The following is a 20,000-nucleotide window of genomic DNA, read 5'->3' on the forward strand; positions in this document are numbered from 1 at the left end:
TATGTTATGTACGTAGTTTAGGTTAGCTATGCTGTAGTTTTAACGTTAGCCTATAGCCTACCTTGGTTAGAAGGAGAGAGAGAGAGAGAAAGAGAGCATGTATCTTGCAAGTATCATTTCAAAACTAGCGAAATTCACTGAATGTCCTAGTTTAATATAGTTACAACTGAATATGCAATTGGTTTGAAAAAACACAATTACCCAATTAATTTATTGTTTTCGATGCCATTGACTCAATGTAGCCTAAAAGACGACTTGCGAATGACAGCTGGAATTTCGTCGCGACCACACTGAACATTGATTTATTTTGTATTTAATACGTCCTTTAAGAAGCTTTAGTCTTTAGGGGTGTGAAATACTGTGAAAAATTATGCAATTTTGCCCAAACTCATGTTCATCTTGTTAGCTGAATGGCTGCACTGTTATATCCACTGTTTTGTTCTGTTGTTTTTTTTGCACAGTACCTTTTGAAAAGATGCCTGGAAGTCTGGAATGTGTCTGGGGACACTAGTTGTTGCACTATGACCATACATTGCACTTTATTATGTTGTGATATGCTCTATTGCACATGTTTTGTATGTCTTATGACATTTTGCTATCAAATATTTTAGTAAAGAAGTTCATGTTTCAAGTTCAAGTACATGGAATCATGGAAAATCCTTTTCTTTTTTTTTACCGTGGTATCGAAATTGGCATCGAGAATCGTGTTATTTTACTGGTATTGGTACCGACTACTGAATTTTTGGTATCGTGACACCCCTAACACACACACACGCAGACAAACACACACACACACACACACACACAAACACACACACACCCGCACGCACTCACACACACACAGACAAACACACACACACACATACACACACACACACACACACACACACGAAAGCACGCACACACACACGCACGCACACACACACAAACGCATTCACACGCAGTAGGCCTTGTTTAAAATCAGGTATCTGTTTACTGAGGATTCATTCATGCTCAGGTCAGGAGAGAAGACCTGCAGGGAAGAATTCTACCTCAGATCAAACACAACGGCACACGCATCTGCTCACACACACACACACACACACACACACACACACACACACACACACACACAGACATAGTCAGTGGGTTACTCACACATTTTTACCCAATGGGGCTAAGTGTTGTGCATGGGAGGTGTGTGTTTTAACAGCTCTCTAGAGACACACTCTCCTTCGTCTCTCTCACTCTCCTTCACACACACACACACACACACACACACACGCACTCTCCTTCGTCTCTCTCACTCTCCTTCACACACACTCAGACTAGGGGTGGCGCTCCAATGTCAGTACACCAGGGTGTTTTGTGTGTGTGTGTATGTGTGTGTCATCATGCTGTGATCCAGATGTACACCAAATGAACCTGGTCTGTCCTGAATGATGAAGACATGGCCAGGGGACGTGTGAGAGTGTGTGTGTGTATTTTACCTCTATGAGCGGTGTCTTGTCGTAATCCCTGCGGTGAAGGTAGATGGCCTGGCTGAGTTGAGAGTAAAGCCTCTCCAGTTCGTCGACACTGAACCCGGCAGTCTTCACAACCACCTCATCCACCAGGGCCTGACACACACACACACAAACACAATAGTTAGATTGTAGAAATCAGTGGAGCATACACAAACTTTAAGTTACTGGCCAGATGCCTCAAAACAATCTCTCTCTCTCCCTCTCTCTCTCTCTCTCTCACACTCTCACACACACACATCAATGAAAAAAAGAAAACAAACAAGACTACGATCACACAACAATATTTTCTGAATCACAGGTCAGGTGACCAGGGTTCAATCTGAGGGTGAGGGACCCAGTTGAAGAAGCAGCAGGGAGTCTGGGCCCCAATGGCAGAACTAGTGGCCTCCAGAAACATTTCTCTGAAACCATGTATCATGCACACTGCTGCTTTCGATCAGGTTTGGATTCAATGCAGCAGTTGTGTCCCGTCAGGTTTGGAAAGTCATGTTAAGTTTCCACACACACACACACGCGCACATGCACACGTTGACTCAATGTCACATTCAGCCAAACTACTGACAGAGAAGACTGTTCAGCCTGCTGCCTACACACAGAGTCGGCCCTCTCTCTCTCTCTCGCTCACACACACAAACAGACACACAGAATAAGCCCTCGCTCTCTCACACACACACACACAAAATTGCACATGAATTGCATGCACAGACACACATAACCACTTTACTTTCCCACGCACACACACGGCTCCTCAGGCTGCTCAGTGTACAAGGGTCAGACCTCATGTCAGGACCAATCAGCATCATGGTGACAGCCTCCTTACAGGGAGCCTTAATTACCTGCATATGCCACTACCAATGACACGTGTGTGTGTGTGTTAGACACTGCACTAATTAACTCAGGTCTCAGATACCGCAGTGCCCCTTTTCCGACCTTCAGCATACACACACAAACACACACACCCATATGCATGACGACGACATCCATGCATGACCCACACATACATACAAACACATGTCTGTCTAAGCACAAGGAAAAAGTGATGAAATAAGGGCAGAAATAGGAGATGTGTTTCCAAGTGGCTCTGACAGGGCTGTAAGTCTCTCTCTCTCACACACACACACACACACACACACACACACACACACACACACACACACACACACACACACACAAGGAAAGGGCCCGGGTACATCAGGGGAGCTGAAGTCATCCTAATCCCATGATTGTAAGGGAGGGACGCTCCTGATCCCCAACACTCAACATGCTCACACTACTGATAGCAGACAGACTGGGTTTATTTCTCTTGTGCACATGTTGTGTACATGGTGTGTGTGTGTGTGTGTGTGTGTATTGTAACGGGCCATCACTTGTGTGCCACACCACACACACATGCAAGTGATGGCCCGTTACAATATCTGACTCTGCACTCAGACTGTCACACACACACACACCCTTTCACCCTTGTGATCATAAAAGCTGTCGACATGGTTCATCTGACACAGCAGACACTAGATATTTATCCTCTCCTCTGCAGTGGACACACACACACACACACACACACACCACACACACACACACACACACACACCAGTCACCTACCAAAAAAACACAATCAACAAAAATAGAAATTCATTACATTTCATCACGTGTTGCCTTGCAACACTTTACGTGACGGCAGACATTTAGTGCTGTGCCTGCTCACTAAAGGAACCCTTCACTACCAATCAAATTACTCGACGGGAACTCACTCCTGCACCTCTTCATATATCACTGCTCATCACCCACGGCTACACATGGCACATATTATGGGAGGGTATAATCTGAGTGTGTTTGTGTGGGTGTGTGTGTGTGTAGATTCGGCTGTACATCTAAGCTCCTCAATCTGTTGGGACAGGTAACAAGCACACACGCACGCACAGACACAAACACGCACGCACACACACACACACACACACACGCACGCACGCACGCACGCACGCACAGACACACGCACGCTGAGAGAACTAAGCACAGTAGATGAAAAGAAGCACACTTTGTTTTGATCACTGCTGATCGCCATGGGAAACGTCTCTCTTCACACCTGGCTACTAATGACAGGACATTATGGTCTGTTTTCTCGCGCAAAAAACAAACAAACATGTTGTTGACAAAGAAACAGAAACAGAAGCAGAGAGAGAGAGAGAGAGAGGAGAGAGAGAGAGAGAGAGAGAGAGAGAGAGAGAGAGAGAGAGAGAGAGAGAGAGAGAGAGAGAGAGAGAGAGAGCTCAGCCCTCAGACGCCTCACTAGGATCACAAGCTAACGCTAACACCCACCACACACCAGAGGGCCATCACCATGGCGATAAGAGGTCAGAGGTCAAAGATGATGGCGATTCGGGAGGAGGAGAGGAGCAGCTTTCCCTGCAGTAGTGTTGCTCCGCTCATCACAGGGGAAGCTATTAAGCTTTAAAAATAAGAAGAGAAACTCTTAGTTTCTCCCTCGCTCTCCTGTTCAATATTAACACAGCCCCAGTCTCCAGTGAGAGCCGCTGCTGCTGCTGAATTATAGATGGGGTCCCTGTGACGCAAATGAACGGAGCCCAGCGATGAGAAGGGTGAGCGGAGTCAAGGATGGAAGACGGGAAGGACTACCCGCAGCCAATCATTATCGGCATAAATAAATAAATAAATAAATAAAACACCTTTTCAGAAGTCTAAAGTTCAGCGCTTGTTCGTTTTCTTGCGGCGTTTCGTTGCGTTTACATTGACGCTTTCATCCGAAGCAACTTACGAGTGAGAAACAACACTCGAGCTTCAGTAGGAGAGTTTGGAGTAAGCGCGGAGTACTAAATCTACTGCAAGGCGATCAGGTAAAGAAGTGCAGTGTCTGTGTGAGTTAGGCATGTTAGGGTGTTGGAGTACATTACATTGCTGCAGGGGGTGCATTTCTTTGTGTTTGAGCTGATGGGTGCCCATCATCATGATTGTGATGTGGGCAGTAATGTTTTATGATGAGTAAATACTTCAGAGAAAGTGATAAGATCTTAGCTAAACTTTCCCCCACAACAGTAAACTCATGTCTATGCTTTCCGATCACTGTTTGAATCTCGGCGCAGGGGACACGCTAACTCTTGTCGCCATCTCAATCAAGATGGTGTACTATCACACAAGACATCCCACCCCAGCAGTGTATCTGAGGATCAGTCAAGATGGTGTACTATCACACAAGACATCCCACCCCGGCAGTGTATCTGAGGATTAGAGACCCTATCTCTCCTATCCATCTCCAGCAAAGCCAAGTGTGTGACGGCCCCTTACAGAGAAGCAGCACAGCCCCGAGCCCTTCTGACACACACTGTAGCTACCGGGCCGGGAGAGAGGGAAGGAGAGAGAGAAAGGACAGTGAGTTGAGGAGAGGGGTGTGTGTGTGTGTGTGTGGCGTGAAAGAATATCCACAAAAATAACCCTCTAAACCTCCTGAAATTTGATCTGACTATAGCAGCAGAGCAGGGGAAAGACTGAATGAGAGAGAGAGAGAGGAAGGGAAGGAGATAGAGAGATCGGAAGGTAAGAAGAGAGAAGGTAAGAAGAGAGAAAGACAGAGAGAGGAGAGGGAGACAGAGAGAGAGACAGGGAAGGAGAGAGAGAGAGACAGGAAAGGAGAGAGAGAGAGAGAGAGACAGAGGGAACGAGAGGGAGAGAGAGGGAAGGAGAGAGAGGGAATGAGAGAGAGAGAGAGGGAGACATAGGGAAGGAGAGAGAGAGAGAAGGAGAGAGAGAGAGGGATAGCTGGGGCAGGATGGATGGAGACAGAAAAGAGAGGAGTGTGTGAAGTGGTCTGCATGCTCTAAATGAGCTTCCTGAAGTATTCAGGACTAATATCATCTTCTAAACCTGCCATCATCCAGCCAGACAGAGAGAGCAGCCAACCCGCACACCTGAGAATGAAAACTCTTTAATTACTCTGAAAGTGTTCTCCACTCACAGTGCCCAAACAGTCGGCAGTCGGTGTCGGCACATTTTCAACCCCCCCCCCCCCCACACACACACACACACACACACACACACACACACATAAACGTGTCTTGTAAGGGTTCAGGTGGGCTCACCCCCAGCTAAGCAGTCTTTGGGGGGGGCTTTGTACTGTTAAATCAATTCCTTTACATGGCAAAACTGAGCTCTGAATGCAGTGTTTCCCCTAGGTTTACAGCTTTCTGCGGCACGGTGCGCGGCGTGGCGTGGCCACCGACACAAACGCTTAAAGGAATCATGGTGTTCATGTGTTTCTTTTAATGACAGCAGTCAATATAACAACTAAACATCGGAACATGTCTTTTTATGACAATTATCCACAAAGTGTGCAGCTTTTGTCGCTGCAGTGGTGTATCTTTCTGGGCTTCTGGAAGAGTTGCGATGAAAGTTTTTATTTTTAGGTTTTTGTTACAATGAAATTGGCGAAACAAGTGAAAGTTGCGATAAAAAGTTGTGAATTGTCCTCTTTGTAATTATAATTGAGTTATTTGTTGAAAAATAATTGATTAATAAACAAACATTAATTCATCAAGAACAAAACAATTGAGAAATGGTCCTCTTAATAACCTCACCAATATGCCAAACAAAAGATTACCAGGACTACAAAAATGTAGCAAAATAGGCTTTACTTATCCACAACGAAGTGCACATGTTGGCATTATAAAAGGACCAATACGACTGAATAAAATGTTATGAATGTCTCAGCCTTCATATGACGGAAAAAAAACCCAGCCTGTGTCACTATGATCTGTCTCGTCATCTGACGTCCTGTCTGTGTTTCTGCCGTTCTCATTGCTTATCAATCTGTTTTGCTATCCTTGTTTATTTATTTTATCCGTATAGGTGTTGATGTTCAATTTCATATATTAATTTAAAGTCGTCCAATTTCAAGTCATCCATTCTTCAACACTAGCTGCTACCTTGTCTTCAAACAGAAAGTAACGTTAAATCTCCATGGCAACAGCTCTTGAGGGTTTGGCAAATAATCGGATTTATTGCTTCCTTCATTATTCACAGCAAAATAAATCATTTTCGTTACATTTCATAGATTTATTAGCAGACTCTATGTAAAAAGGGCCACGCACAACTCGCGGAAAATGATAAAAAATGGAAGCCAGATCTATTTCTAAATTTCCGGTGCGGACATTCTGTACGTACGTTCTGTTTCCACGTCTGTTGTAGCCATTCTCATTGGGCCTCATTGTCGACCCTACCTAGGAAAAGATCTCTGCCGGATTCATGAACGCCTGGATATTATTTTTTTAAAGCTTAAAAGTGTCCGTAGCTGTGCACTGATTCTTAAGCCCAATTCTGTCAGCTGGTGGGAGCGTGCTCACCTGTGTGTGCGCGCACGTGTCTGTGTGTGTGTGTTTGTGCGCATCGCGGCGGAACTCTGCCATGCGCGATACAGAGAGCAGAGAATTGTAAACGCGCGACCATGTAGAGACAGAAATTACATGCCGTCGTGTAAATAAGATAAATAACATAAGGCTATTTATTTTGTTTAATAAAAGAACAAGCTATAGACCTGTTCTATAGGAAAGGTAACCTTAAATTACTTCCGTTGTGATCTGGCGCTTTATAGAAAATAAAATTGAACAAAATTAACTTGACCTTCCAGGGGGGGCGGGGGGTGCCGTTGGGGGGGCGGGGCGCCCCCCTAATATAACGGTAGGGGAAACACTGGAATGTAAAGTCTATTTAGTTCAGTTCAGATCAGATCAGATCAGATCAGTTGAGTATGGCTTTGTACTGCCAGGTCCATTGCCTTACATGGCAAAACTGCGCCCTGAATCTGAAGTCTGTTCAGCTCGGTTCAGCTCAGTGCGGTTGGTTGTCTCTCCAGTGTGACTGTGTGTGAGAATGTGACTGTGAGTGTGAGTGTGAGTGTGAGTATGTGAGTGTGTGAGTGCGTGAGGCTCTGCACTCCCTCTCTGTGGCAGTATCGTCACCAGTCCCTGACACAGACGAGCTGTCGATCAATTTAGAGCTTTATGGGGGCCAAGCGGGGTGGCGGGGGATGGGGGCGTCTGAAATGACTGCCTGTCAGAGCTTTCAGGACCCAGGTAAATAGCGGCGCGGCGCAGAGAAAAGCACTCCAGCAGCGCCAGGGAGTGAAGGGGATGCAGAGAAAAGTGGAAAGACCGACCGTGAGTCACTTCTTTTCATTCACCGTCTAAGAGCAGCTCCAGACAGTGATTAAGCCATTTGCCCACTGAGTGCCGTAAGGACTCCAGGGTGCCTGTATGTGTGTGTGTGTGTGCTTTTTTTAAAGTGTACAGGTGTGTGTGTGTGTGTGTGTGTGTGTGTTTGCTTCTGTTTATTTTTTGAGTGTGTGTGTGCACGCATGTGTGTGATTACAGCATTAAAAATGTCATCTTGGAAGAGAGGTTGTGGTTGTGTTGCCAGTGTTGAATGAAACTTGAGACATGTAGCACTTTCATTTGGCCCAACTGCCTCTGTGAGCTGGCACACCGCTTATGTCTTAGCACGTTAGCATACCGCTTCGGTCTTAGCACGTTAGCATACCGCTTCTGTGCGTTAGCACGTTAGAACGCCGCCTCTGTGTTAGCACGTTAGCACACCGCCTCTGTGTTGGAGCACGTTAGCACGTAAACAGCATGCTGATTAGGATAACATATAAAATCACTACATGTAGATATAATCCAGGCAAAACTATAACTTTTCTTGACTGTTCTTTATGACACATTGTTCCATAACTAGTAAATTAGTGGAAAACGTTCACAATCTGTTTAGTTAAACTTCCACCAGGATAGCATTCACTATAGACATAACAGTGAGACAACCCTGTGACAGCATAGCCAGCAAGCCAGGTAGGATCTATAGTCTGGTAGGATCTATGGCCTGGTAGGATCTATAGTCTGGTAGGATATATGGCCAGGTAGGATCTATGGTCTGGTAGGATCTATGGTCTGGTAGGATCTATGGTATGGTAGGATCTATGGCCAGGTAGGATCTATGGCCAGGTAGGATCTATGGCCAGGTAGGATCTATGGCCAGGTAGGATATATGGTCTAGTAGGATCTATGGCCAGGTAGGATCTATGGTCTAGTAGGATCTATGGCCAGGTAGGATCTATGGTCTAGTAGGATCTATGGCCAGGTAGGATCTATGGCCAGGTAGGATCTATGGCCAGGTAGGATCTATGGTCTGGTAGGATCTATGGTCAGGTAGGATCTATGGTCTGGTAGGATCTGCGAGCTGCAAGAAGCTTCTGCACTAACAGGCAGATGAGATCTGGGATGATGGGGAACAGAAGCAGGCTCAAGGACTCGACATGCGCTAACACCGCATCACTACGGTAGATTAGGGCCAATGATTTTCCGCGATAACGGAAAACGGACGGAATTCGCGGAATGAACACTTTGAAACGGAATTGCAACTTTGAAACGGAAACATCATTTTGTTCATACAAATCGCCCAAATTCCCCTGTATTTTGGGCTGCAAGGCTATATTTCTTTCAAATAAACACAACAACGATTGCAACGATGAACAAACATTAATTAAAGAACAAAACCAGTGAGAAAATGTCACGTCTGCGCTGAACTCTGCTCCGGCCAGGCCCCCCTTTTCAACGGTTGACCCACAGATCTCCGCTAAAGCCACATTCAGTCACATTCACGCGCTCGTCTTCCCAATCGCATTTAAAACAAAAAATGTTTAGTCTTCTGTTCTGTTGATGGCTGGCAAACAACAATCTAAGAAGGGCACATATTATTCACTCATTTTAAGCCATCAATCTACCTCAGGGTGAACAAAATGAGCTGAAACGGGAAAAAAAAACGGAATTCACCAAATGTGAAACGGAAAATGCATTTTTTTAAACGGAAAATCATTGGCCCTAGTAGATGGAGGAGTAGCGCTGAAATCCCTCACACCCCCACGCTGTGCTCCCGTCTCGGCCGTCAGAGAACACACACAGGGTCTGACAAGCTGGCTACCACGCTCTTCCACTGAGGCAGAGAAGGGGAAAAATGAGGGTTAGCGTAGCCCGTCATCTATGAACACCTGAAGCTGAAGCCTCGGAGCAGGCTAGTAGCAGCTGAGGGGGAAGGAAGGCGCCCGTGTCTGATTCTGCGCTGGATGAGGGCTGGATGAGTGGCAGAGGTAGCTGCTGTCTGGTAGGCCCAACTGTCTAAGTGCAGATGAGGCAGGTAGCTCATTACTGGGAGCAGCTTGGACACACACATGCATGCGCACACATATACAAATACAAACACACACACAAGCATACACACACACACATGCATGCATGCGCATATTGTGCTAGTGTTATAATAGTGTTGTGGCAGCGTTAGGCTAGTGTGATGCCTCTCATTCTGGAGAAAGAGAGTTAGAGAAGATAGAACGCCTGCTTACACACACAAATACACACAATCTCTCTCTCTCACACTCACACTCACACTCACACACACACACACACACACACACACACACACACACACACACACACACACACACACACACACACAAGCATGCATGAAAGCCAACATCAGAGTGGCTGGTCCTCTTACACATCAAGGGCAGATAGTCCATGGAAACAGATGAAGCAATGATTCATAAAAAGTCACGAAAGTGAAAAATAGATGGACTCAAACTGTGTGTCTGTCTGTTATATGTAATGATTGATTACTTGCCTGTGTTGCTTGTTGCTGTGAACTGCATAGACAAACTGACAAAGTAAGCTGTGCAAACAGTGCCCCACACTGGTCAACTTTAATATGAAGTCATTGGCATGAAGCACAAGTGGACTTCTGTTCTGTTTTTGTTATTGGTCAACTGACCTTTTGTCCCGGATTTCGAAGCTCTAGCTTGCTCTGTTTAATCAATTATCAGTCCTTTCACATTCATGTAAAGAGGATAAATACCATTTGATCACCATCACAACATTCTCTGGCTCAGGTTATTCCGCAAATTCAAACAACGAGAAAGATTACAACGATAAACGATAAAGATGCCCTTGCTTTCAAGCAAACATCAATGTGGTCAGCACAATCCTTGCATCCTCACGGTAGAGGTAGACCAATACCTGACTTAACTCTGTACCAGAAAACCGGATCTTGTAGTTATTCGGCAGGACTGGTCACAGTTTGCTTTTTTTACCGTATGGGCAACTAGAAAGCAGCGGAGAGAACAGCAGTTTAAGCAGTTGCTTGTGAATGAGTTAGCTAGCGTCAGCTAGCAAGGCAAGGGAACAGGTTTTTCCCTTGAAAAACGCTCATTTGTTATTGTTGTCAATATTGAATTGCCTTTGAACAGAGTAAATGGGCTTTACAAACTGAATCGTGTTTGGGGAGACCCTCTTTATTTGAAACTTTGGCTCTAAAAAAATCACAATGTTTGCCAGGAGTAAAGAAAGGAGGTGAGTCTAGTTGACTTGTTGAACTTGACTTGAACTCGCTGTTCTTGGTTATTGAAATCAAATTATAGTATATTGCACTTGCTAATGAAGCGTCTCCCCTTGCAGGTGTTGCTGATGTTTCAACTCAGAGCAATAACATACCTACTTATCTTGTTTAATTGGAAATGGTCTGTAAATTTCTAAATGTAATTTAACATTCCTTCTGTTTTTTGCACTCCTATTTTGTAGGATGAGATTAGTGTCTGCTGTTTGACTTTTGTTTTGTAGTCTGTCAGATCTATTCCACTCAAAATAGGTATTTTCTGTTGTTACTTATTGTAACATTAGGAAGCCCCCCCAGCAAATGTGCCAATTGGCCCAGCCAAGCCCTCTAGAGTGTACCGAGGCAGGTCATTCAGTAACAGACCCAGAATGGACCTAACGTGGCTCTGGATCGAGAGTGACTAAACTCCACTGTCAGCCACTATCTGTGTGTGTGTGTGTGTGTGTGTGTGTGTTGTGGTGTAGTCTACTTAACGACAGCAAACTCTTAACCCCACCAGAAATTAAATTTGTTCCAGAAGCCAAGGATGAAAAAGCAATTATTCTCACACACACACACACACACACACACACACACACACACACACACACACACACACACACCCCTCCCCCCAACCACTCTGAAGTCTGCTTCTCACATACATCTCTTCGCTCTCCTTCTTTCCATCTTTCTTTCTTTCATTCATTCCACTTCTCTCTCTCTTTCTACATTCTCTCTTCTTGCTCTCTTCTTTCTTTTCTCTTCTCTCTCCACCACCACTACCAGCAGTCGAGCGCGGAGTGTCTTCTGCACTTGGCCAGAGACTGGCAGTGCCAACTCCACCACACAGATCACACGGATGGGTGAGGTGAGGCAGGCCAGGAGAGGGGTGAGGGGTGTTTCTGGCCCATGGGTGATGGGGGTAGACACACATACACACATACAAGCTTCGGGATGACATGGTGGGAGGTTATGTGTGGACACATACACCAAAATGTACTCACACACACCCCTCGCCCCAACCACTCTGAAGCAATTATTCACACACACACCACAAAAAATAGCTGAGGATGCAATAACATTAGAGGAGGATCAGGAATGCATACTGAGCAGCTAATGGGAATATACACACACTTGCACATAAACTGGCTCTGATAACATGGTACACACACACACACACACACACACACACACACACACACACACACACACACACACACACGACAGTAGGGGGTTAGGGAATGAGGTCTAGGTGGCAGATGTTGTGACTGGCTGCACTGCAGGACGACGTCGTTGCACTAAAGGAATATTTTCATCTTTTCTCCTTTCTCCTTTCTTCCCCCCTTCTCTTTTCTTCCTCTGCTGTCCACCAGAGAGTGTCACCCGAGGGAGCGGCTCTAATTTGCACCGGGGTGTTAGAGAGGGGAGCACACAGCGGGATGGACACACACTGTGTTCAAAAGGTGGAGGGCTCTCTCCCTCTCGCTCACACACATACACTCTCTCTCGCTCTCTCTTACTCCCTCTCGCTCACACACACAAACTCTCTCACTCACACACACAAACTCTCTCTCTCTCTCACACACACACACACACACACACACACACACACACACACACACACACACTCTCTCTCTCCCATACATACATACTTCTCTTCTCTTTCTCTCCCTCACACAATCTCCTCCACATACTCTATCCTTCACTCTCTATCCCTCCATTACATCCCTCCCTCTCTCGCTCCCTCTAACACTCCTCTCCCCCTCTCTCTCTCTCACACACACAATTCTCTCTCTCTCTCTCTCTCTCTCTCTCTCTCTCTCTCTCTCTCTCTCTCTCTCTCTCTCTCTCTCTCTCTCTCTCTCTCTCTCTCTCTCTCTCTCTCTCTCTCTCTCTCTCTCTCTCTCTCTCTCTCTCTCTCTCTCTCTCTCTCTCTCTCTCTCTCTCTCTGCAGATGGACATGTCACAGTGTGCCACATCAAGCTTCAGTCACGCCTGCTGCGTCTCACTTGATAGCAAAGAAGACAGCGGGGACATGGAGAGAGACAGAGAAAGGAGAGAGAGAGGAATAGACTGAAAGAAGGAGAGAGGGAGAAGTGGAGACTGAGGAAAGGAGAGAGAGGAGATATGGAGAGAGAAAATAAAAGTAGAGAGAGGGAGGTAGGCAAATGGGAAAGATGATTGGAAGAGATGGGAAGTGAGACAGAGAAAGAGAGAAAGAGTGCTGTTGAGGTGGTGCTGGGTGTGCTGTTCACCTCTACAGCTCCTCAGCGCAGACAGTGTGTGTGTGTGTGTGTGTGTGTGTGTGTGTTCAATCAGTGTAAATTCTCACTGAGTATCAAACCAAGTGTGTGGTGTGTGGGTTCAATCAGTGTAAGTGCTGACTTGTTATCAAACCCATGACTGTGATGTCGTTAGTACCTTGCTCTAGCAAAACTTCTACAACAAACAGGAACACGAGGGCTCTTGCTTTACAGAGTACAGATAGATGATAGAACCCGAACACACACACACACACACACACACACACACACACACTTTGCCATACACACACCACAAACAGCATCTCTTTCAGTGAGCCTGATTCCTGTGAGGCCTGCTCTTACCGTAAGTCGCTGGTGATCGACCACAACAACAGGCGTGGGAGGGGCCTGAGGGAGATCCTCTGGCCTATCAGCTAAAGCGCTGATCAGCTCTTCTGATTGGCTCTTTTGACTGCTTGGCTGTTCTGATTGGCTCTTCTGGCTGCCGGGCTCTTCTGATTGGCTCTTTCGGCACTTCCGGGTTCTACACCTGCCTAAAAAGATGAGATGTGGGATGTTGAAAGACAAACAGTTAATGAGCTCACTGATGTCTCCACTTAAACCCTGGGTCGATTCCCTTCAGGGTGCCGACCAACTTTTGTAAGTAAGTACTCATCTTAACTTAAGTATGTACTCGTGTAAATGTGAAAATCACTTCGGCAGGTTTGAGGCACCACTGGCGTGTGAGGACATGATATCTTGTCAGAGCTTCAAGGTGTATGTGACATGATGAGCTCGACATCTTTTGGCTCTCTCAGTATGTGTGACCAGCGTGACGCCTCTAAGCTCTGAGGTGCATACGATGTGTCACCTGTGTGACTTGTGACCAGTGTGACATCATTACCTTCTCTCTCGTTGTCACCCTCACTGGACTCCGCCCCTAGGCCGGCCTCCTTGGCCTTCTCACTGTCTGACGGGACGGACGGCGACTCAGTCTCCGCCTCCTCCTGGACGGCCCCTTCTCCCCGAGCTCCACCCTCCTCCACCCTGGAGGTGGTCTCACCTGCCCCAGTGTTCCCAGAATGCCCTGCTTCAGATGGTGCGGCACCTGCACACGTGTCTTTGTCCACCATGGCAGTCTGACTGTCCAGGCTGGATAAGGACTCATCCCCGTTCACACACTCCTCAGGCTCATGGGCGGGGTCAGGGGCGGTGATGTGGGCGGAGTCATGGCCATCCGTCAGAGCCAAGGCTTCACTGGAACTCTCCTCCTCCACGGAGAGGGTGTGGCCATTGTGCTGGGCGGAGTCATTGGCTGCAGAAGTGGGATGCTCCAGCTCACACAGGGACTCCTCCTCCCCGTCCTTGCCTAAACCTGCGTCCTCAGACTCCACCCACCCGTCATGCTCCTCCTCTTCGTCGTCTAGCTCCTCCCCCGTCTCCTTCTTCAGGTAGATCTTCTTCTTCCTGATGATGCCGTGCCTCCACGATGATCGCCGCGGAGACTTACGCTTCAACTGGTTATCTGGGAGACAGAGAGAGATAGAGAGAGTGAGAAAGAGAGATGGAGAGTGAGAGAGAGGGATGGAAAGTGAGAGAGAGAGAGAAGGAGATGGCATTCAGAGAGAGAGAGAGAAAGAGAGAGAGGGAGATGGCATTGAGAGAGGGAGGGAGAAAGAGAGAGAGAGGGAGATGGCATTTATAGAGGGATGGAGAGAGAGAGAGGGAGATGGCATAAAGAGGGAGGGAGATAGCATAAAGAGAGAGGGAGATGGCATTGAGAGAGAGAGAGGGAGAGAGAGGGAGATGGCATAAAGAGAGGGAGGGAGAGAGAAATAGACAGCAAAGAAGAGTGACAGAATAGAGATGGAGAGGGAGTGAATGAAAAGGATCATTATTGATGCTGACAAATTCTGACATCCATCCTTGTGATCAACTTGCAGAGTTACGTAGAGTTTCCAGGTGCTCCTGTATCTATTTGTGTGTGTGTGTGTGTGTGTGTGTGTGTTCTTGCATGATGATGAAAGCTGTGACTGCAGACACTGCCAATGTATGGCATTCAGCTTAAACAAGCAAAAAACACGGTGATGCCTTTAATGTGTGATGTGTGATGTGTGTGTGTGTGTGTGTGTGTGTGTGAGATGTGTGATGGGAGGCATAGCAACAGCTGTTGATTTGTCATGCACTCCTTAAATATTTATATGTACATATACACACATCTACACGCATGTACAGGACTCACACTAACTAGGACAGAGATGAAGACAGACAGGAAGAGAAAAGTAGAAATCGGAAAAGGGGGAAACCAGGAGACTGGAGTGTGCACATGTTTGTGTGTGCGTGTGTGTGTGTGTGCGCGTGCACGTGTGTATGTGAGAGTGTGTGTGTGAGAGTGTGTGCGCGTGCCACCACTCCAGTTCAGCTCCACTGTGGCTGAGTGGTGGAAACTGGGAGATGTTCTGTGAGCCGCTGCCGTGGCAACCCCAGGCAAGGCATGGTGGGCTGTAATTGGCCCATTCTGGTCACCGGCCCAGAACAGAGGCCTAGCACCACCTCATCAGACGCTAATGCTGTATGATTGAGACCATTAGGGGGCCGCTATTGTGTTCAAGCGTGCACACACACACACACACACACACACACACATCACAGTGCTGTCTCTGTGTGTGTGTGTGTTTGTGTGTATATGTATGTGTGTGTGTGTGTGTGTGTGTGTGTGTGTGTGTGTGTGTGTGTGTGTGTGTGTGTGTGAGGACGTATTTTGTGTGTATGTGTGTCAGTGAGGCTGAGAGAGAGAGAAAGAGAGAGTGTGTGTGTGTGCGTGTGTATGTGATGTTGAGACATGATCTTTTGTACAAGTCACAACAAGAAAAGGGGTAGAATTCACTCGCCGCGTACCCTCACAACATACACTCACTAAAAGTTCAGAGTAAATAAATGATATGAAATGAAATGAAAACCCAGTTGTGGGGTTTGCAGCTCTCAGACACAGCCTCTGTAGGTGCCAGAGCTACAGAAGCCCAGATCTCAGGCAGCAGCGTCTCCCCACACACACACACACACAACCCCCCAACCCTTTAAAACTTCCTCTGCTAGATCCAGCTCCAGCCCTGATGCTAAAACCCTTCTTGCCAGCTCTTCTTCCCAGCACACACACACGCACACAAATAAATAAATAAATAAATAAATAAATACACACACACAAATAAACAAACATACACAAAAAAACACTCACACACACATGCAAAACACACAAACAGTGTCACTATTGGTGAAGTTTTCAGAACCCAAAACGCCTGACCACATCCATTATACATGAAGGTGAACAGCAGTGCAGACAAACACACAAACACACACAAACACACAATAAAGTGCAGATGAAATCTCTCTCACACACACACACACACACACACACACACACACACACACACACACACACACACACACACACAACACACACACACGAAAGTGCATATGAAATCAGAGCAACACTATGCTTCTGCGTGTAGTGAGAAGGCAAAGGTCCTTTCCCACTGCGGATCGACGGCCTTTATTGTGCCTTTATTTTTACATCACACACACACACACTCATACTCACAGACACGCAGGTGAGACGAGCCACACACACTCACTCACACACACGCATGTGAGACGCGCCACACACACTCATACTCACACACTCACACTGTCTGAACGATCGAGATGGGGAGGGAAATGCAACACAGGGAAATAAAAACACACACACTTACAAATGAGGCAACAAATCCTTTAGGCATAATGTACATTTCACAGGATTTTTTTTTGATTATTTCAAATGTGTGTGTGTTTGTATTTGATTTTGTATGTGTGGGTCTATTTTATAATTCTGTGTTTATGTGTGTTTCAGATGTGTGTGAGTATGTGTGTGTGAGTGTGTGAGTGTGTGTGTGAGTGTGTAGACTGGGCCTCTGTGCCTCAGCATCTATTTTCTGGATGGATGGGAGATGGTAGGAGTGTGTGTGTGTGTGTGTGTGTGTGTGTGTATGCATCTGTATGTGTGTGAGTGTGTGTGCGTCTTTGAAGGGGCATGTGGAGGGCAGTAAGATAACTCACAAAGCCACTGAACAACATTTAAAAAAAAAAAAAGCACACAATGAAAGAACACACACACACACACACACACACACACACACACACACACACACACACACACACACACACACAGCCCTTCATGCATCACTGAGAGAGAGAAAAATGAAAGTGAAAAATCTGGTTAAGCTGTAGCCTGGAAGATCAAGTCAGACAACTCACTTGAGTGAAAGACAGAGAGACAGGAAGAGAGAGAGAGTGTGTGTGTGTGTGTGTGTGTGTGTGTGTGTGTGTGTGTGTGTGTGTGTGTGTGTGTGTGTGTGTGTGTGTGAATGAGAGACTAAGAAAGAGAGCGAGAGAAGAGAAACACCACTCAAATAAATAAGAGCGTATGTGGGTGCAACTGAGAGAGAGCGGCAGAGTGCAACTGACATGTTTATAAGCAAGGGGCAGACATTTCAGTGAGTGTCTGTGTGTGTATGCGTGTCTGTATGTGTGTGTTAATGCAAGGGTTTGTATCCATGTGTGTTTATGGGCGTGACACAATATTTGCACACGCAGTGAGATGTTCATCTAGCGTGGGGCCCAAGTGCGTGATGAATTTATAAGTGCTGGCCCTTGGACACAGGCTCAGTTTGAGTACTTGCACTGTACTGTACACACAGTGTGTGTGTGTCTTTGTGGGTGTGTGTGTGCCGTTTAATCATACACTTGGTTTGGTCGTCTGCGTGGAGCTTTCATTTATAAATGTCACCTCCCTAAACACGGCAATTAGTCTTAGCGACGGGTGCTATGGTAATGAGCTGAGCTGGGGATCCTGAACAGCATTATGGGAGTGTGTGTGTGTGTGTGTGTGCATGCCTATTTTCACTACATGTTAATTAAAAAAAGGACTTTCAACTTCAACAACACTGGCTTTGTCTTTGAAAATTACCTATTCATCATTTACTTAAAAAAAAAAAAAACCACCAAAATAATGGCGGCTTCTGAAAAGCATTCTGTAATTAAACGCCACGGCAACAGCGCTATACACATCCCATAGTGACGCCAAACAAACAGGCGAAACCTCATTTGTTACACCTTGGCTACAATTAAAGAGAGAGAGTAGTTTGAGGATGAAAGTGAGTCCAGAGCCACACAGTGCCAACCCTATGGCTGACCGGGTGCATGCAGACAGTGAGACGCCTGCTCTGGCCAATTGCAGACACACAGCATTGAAACTCAGGCAATGGTCATCTGACTGACGGACCGGATTGGTTGCTTCATCGAGACCTTCATGCTGGGTTAATCTTAAATCTGATTGGTGGGTTGATCTCAGATTCCAGAGTTGATTGGTGGATTAAACTCATATTTAAATGCTGACTGCTGATGGATGGTTCACATTATCGATTGGTGGGTTGGGTGGATCACATTATTGATTGGTGGGTTGATGCTGTGATCTCAGTTCTGATATGGGAGTTGGTATCAGAGCTGGTTAGTGTGTTAATCTGGGAGCTGGTTAGTGTGTTAATCTGGGAGCCCTGGTAGGTTGATATCAGCTCTGATTGGCTGGGTGCTCTGGGAGCTAATTGGAGGATTGATGGAAGAACTGAGGGCCGGAGACTGTGTGCCCTGCTGCACGGCACTCTGGGAGATTTAAAACGGTCTTCTCATGAATATTTCATCCAGGCACCAGAAGTACTGACAAGCACGTCGCTCCTATTCTTCAAGCCCACTCAGAGAGACAGTCTATCACACACACAGACACACACACACACACACACACACACACACACACACACACACACACACACACAAAACAGTACTCTCTCTCAAACACACACACACACATCCAAATAACCTCAGTCTGTGGGTATGTGAGCTCTACAGTAGGAAAGAGATGCTAAGACCGTGATCGAACACACATACACACTGTGTCCAAGACAGGGAGAGAGTGACGCTGACACACACACACACACACACATATGTAAAAACACAGACAGGCACACAAACAGAGAAGCAGCGTGCAAATGGAGATACGAATCTAATCACTATCTTGCTATGCAATTGTCTGCAGGCTGTACTGAGTAGACCCTCCTGTTGCCAATAAACACACACACACACACACACACACACACACACACACAGAGAAACACACACACACACATTACAGCTCAATACATATATTTAAATAAAAATAAACGTTTTCATCTGTCACCAGCAAACACACATAAGTACATAAAACTAAACATGCACACACTCACACACAGATACACACAAACACAAACACCAACCCACACACACACATACAGGAACACTCATACATAGACACGCGCACACTCATACACTGACACACACACACTCATATACAGACACGCAAACACACACATGCACACACCAACACACAGACTCACACACACAGTCTCTCTCGTAATTGACTTGGGCGAACCTCAATATTGCTGCGATAATGAAACATTGATCGGGCTGCGGTGTTCAGTAGGAATTCTCTCGCTAGGGGTGAAAGGTCGAGTCGTTGCCTGGAGACAGATTTCATGAGGCATGAGGCCTTCATGATGACCCTGACCTCTGACTCTACACTTTTACAGGTAAATACCACCACTGTGTGTGTGTGTGTGTGTGTGTGTGTGTGTGTGTGTGTCTGTGTCTGTGTGTGTGTGTGTGCGTTTTGAGTGTGCTTGAGTGAGTGAGTGTCAGAAAGTGTGTAAATGTGAGTTACAGAAAATGTGTGTGCGTGTGTGTTTGTGTAGTATAAAACATAGGAGCCAGA

At 46.2% G+C, this 20,000-nt stretch overlaps 1 protein-coding gene across 4 annotated transcripts in view; it reads right to left on the reverse strand.

Annotated features, from left to right (window-relative positions):
- atad2b (ATPase family AAA domain containing 2B) overlaps positions 1–20,000 on the reverse strand; it is a 93,286-nt gene that overhangs the window by 7,369 nt on the left and 65,917 nt on the right. For all 4 annotated transcript variants that reach the window (XM_031582184.2, XM_031582183.2, XM_031582186.2 and 1 more), the window contains exons 25-27: positions 14,070–14,690; positions 13,529–13,719; positions 1,470–1,598 (exon numbers count right to left, since the gene is read on the reverse strand). In XM_031582184.2, the coding sequence (XP_031438044.1) occupies positions 1,470–1,598; positions 13,529–13,719; positions 14,070–14,690 (941 nt within the window). The remainder of the gene's footprint in view (positions 1–1,469; positions 1,599–13,528; positions 13,720–14,069; positions 14,691–20,000) is intronic.

This window comes from Clupea harengus, chromosome 15 (assembly GCF_900700415.2).
Source record: "Clupea harengus chromosome 15, Ch_v2.0.2, whole genome shotgun sequence".
Classification (NCBI taxonomy): domain Eukaryota; kingdom Metazoa; phylum Chordata; class Actinopteri; order Clupeiformes; family Clupeidae; genus Clupea; species Clupea harengus.